Source organism: Arachis ipaensis, chromosome B09, assembly GCF_000816755.2.
Source record: "Arachis ipaensis cultivar K30076 chromosome B09, Araip1.1, whole genome shotgun sequence".
NCBI lineage: Eukaryota > Viridiplantae > Streptophyta > Magnoliopsida > Fabales > Fabaceae > Arachis > Arachis ipaensis.
The window spans coordinates 17,818,502-17,821,091 of NC_029793.2; the positions used below are offsets into that span (position 1 = coordinate 17,818,502).

General features: G+C 41.6%; 1 protein-coding gene across 1 annotated transcript; it reads left to right on the forward strand.

Moving 5' to 3' along the window:
• On the forward strand, positions 472-1,302 carry LOC107615200. Its single transcript, XM_016317301.1, has 2 exons — positions 472-756; positions 805-1,302. Exons 1-2 carry the CDS (start codon positions 472-474, stop codon positions 1,300-1,302), a joined length of 783 nt encoding a protein of 260 aa, XP_016172787.1.

Consider the following 2,590-nt stretch of genomic DNA (forward strand, 5'->3'; position numbering starts at 1 on the left):
TGAGCTCTTGAGCCTCTTCAATTGTCTTTCTCATATGGATAGATCCACCAACTGAGTAATCTAGAGACATCTGAGCTCCTTTTGCAAGCCCATAGTAGAAGATGTCTAACTGAACCCACTCTGAAAACATTTCAGAGGGGCATTTTCATAGCATCTCTCTGTATCTCTCCCAGGCATCATAAAGAGATTCATTATCTCCTTGTTTAAAGCCTTGGATGTCCAGCCATAGCTGTGTCATCCTTTTTGGAGGGAAATATTGATTCAGGAATTTTTCTGTCAGCTGTTTCCATGTTCTTATGCTGGCCTTNATATATATATAACAAATGTTCAGGTTCTATAAAAGAATGTGTAACCTTGGTATTCTTCACACACATTTCATATCCTTCTTCTGTCTCTTATTTCTATGAAAAACATAGTTGAATGGCCAGTAACAATCCATTCATAGTTGTGCTTCTTTATCCCAATTGTCGCATGAGGAATGGCGACAATGGGGTGACATTTGAGTGTCAGGATCCGATATTGTTTCGCACTCAGCATGTGGAGACGTTGTCGGATTTGAAGAGTTTGATATTGAGCAAGTTCGGTGGGACACAAGGGAGGAAAATCGGAAGGGTGGCGTATAGGTTGCTAGCACCCATGGGAAATGGAGTTTTCCGGTTTCGACTATTCCGACTTCACGAAGACGAGCATATGCGACTGATGTTCGATATTCATGGGAGGATCATGTGTGAACAGGTAATGGAGCTGGCTGCCGAGGTGGGTCACGGTGGTAGTGGGATGTCCGTACAGGAAACCTACATGTAGGACGACCGACCTCTTGTGCCACCTCCCATTCATGTCGCGATTCCGGAGCATGAGGCAGAGGAGGGTGAGAAGGAGTCGGACGAGGATTACGTGGTGGACAGTGCGGACAGTGAGTCTTTCGATGGTGGCAATGAGGATGAGTTTGTGCCGGAGACACCCGTGGGGGATGTGCCGCGCCATGTGCTGCCTCCACCTCATCCAATTCCGGCACTATTGGCTGTGCCAAGTCACTATCACAGTCTACATATGGACGCCATGCATGAGAGGAACCTGGTGGAGGACAGCTGTGGTGTGGATTACAACCTGGACGGCGGCGTGGAGTTTCGAGTCGGACACATGTTCAGAAGCCGAGAGGCGGTGCTTCAAGGTGTGAAGAACTACAATATTTGTAGGAGTGTTGAGTACCGGGTGATCGAGTCCGACCGCTTAAAGTACCATGTGCAGTGCCGTCAAGCCGACAGTGGGTGTCAATGGAGCCTCCGTGTCGCTCTTCGTTAGAATCTCGGATACTGGTAAGTTCAAGTTTAATTGTGAGTTTGAGTAGTTTTGTCTTATATGTTATTTCTGGTAGAGATGTCGTGTAAGAATAAATTTTTTTCTGTGGTGATTAGGGAGGTTCGGAAATTTGGTGGACCACACAGCTGTCTAGCTCAGGTGGTACGCCACGTCCTGCAGGGTGATAGTGACCTCACCCACGAGAGATGAAACGTATGCGTCTCTGGATGTCATCGCTCCACCAGTGTCGAAATGAGGGAATTGTCAAAAGTAAAACCTCTCAGCAGCACAGTGTCGCCGAATTCAGCCTCAGCCAGATATGGGACGATGGCGTCCGGTGGAGGTAAAGTATGGCTCACTCACCGGGGCAACAGGAGGCGAGGCCTCTGAATAATTACAAACAAATAAAATTTAAATTATATAAAATCAATTATAACTTATAAATTATTTGTTTAACATTTTAAAAAATTAATTTTACTTTCGGTAATATTTATTATCTCTGAAAAGTCCCAAGAATAATTATTTCTATTATTACTGTTTTTACAAATTAAACAATATAATACAACAAAATAAAGTCTTAAACGTCAAATAAAATAAAAATATCAAAATTTATTAACGGGTTACAGTGTCATACACGCTATTCTAATGGCATTAAATTTATAACTACTAACAACATAGCAATAACAGCGTTCCAAACTAATAATATTTATGTCATACCAACCTAGCACAAGTGGATAGAGTTCTAATTTAAGCCTACAGACCTAACTCCTAACACATACCAACGTTCCAGATCTTCATCACTACTCTAACAATGACAACATCATTAAACTTAACAACCATAACGAAACTAACTTCGAAGTCGGCCGCCCCGGCATAATGTGTCGTCTCGTTCAGCCTGTTTATGTCCCCGTCGTTCCCCACTTGGCGCGCCATCACCGTTTGGGTCGAAGGTATAGTCAGAAAGGGTTAAAAGAGGGGAGAAAGATGTTGACAAAGTCAAACTGAAACCCAAAAGTATGCTATAAATGACTTCTATATATAAGCGCGAATGGGTCATATCTCGTTTACAGTGTAAACGAGATAACAGTGCGTATATAAGATATACACGTGTTACGTTACGTGTCATATCTCATTTACAGTGTAAACGAAATATACACATTGTCATCTCGTTTACACTGTAAACAAGATATGACAAGAGAATTTAATTCGGTAAATTTTTTAAAAATTATTTATTTTGGTAAATATTATATTTATTTTATTTAATAAAATAAAAAATCCTATAAAATAAAGG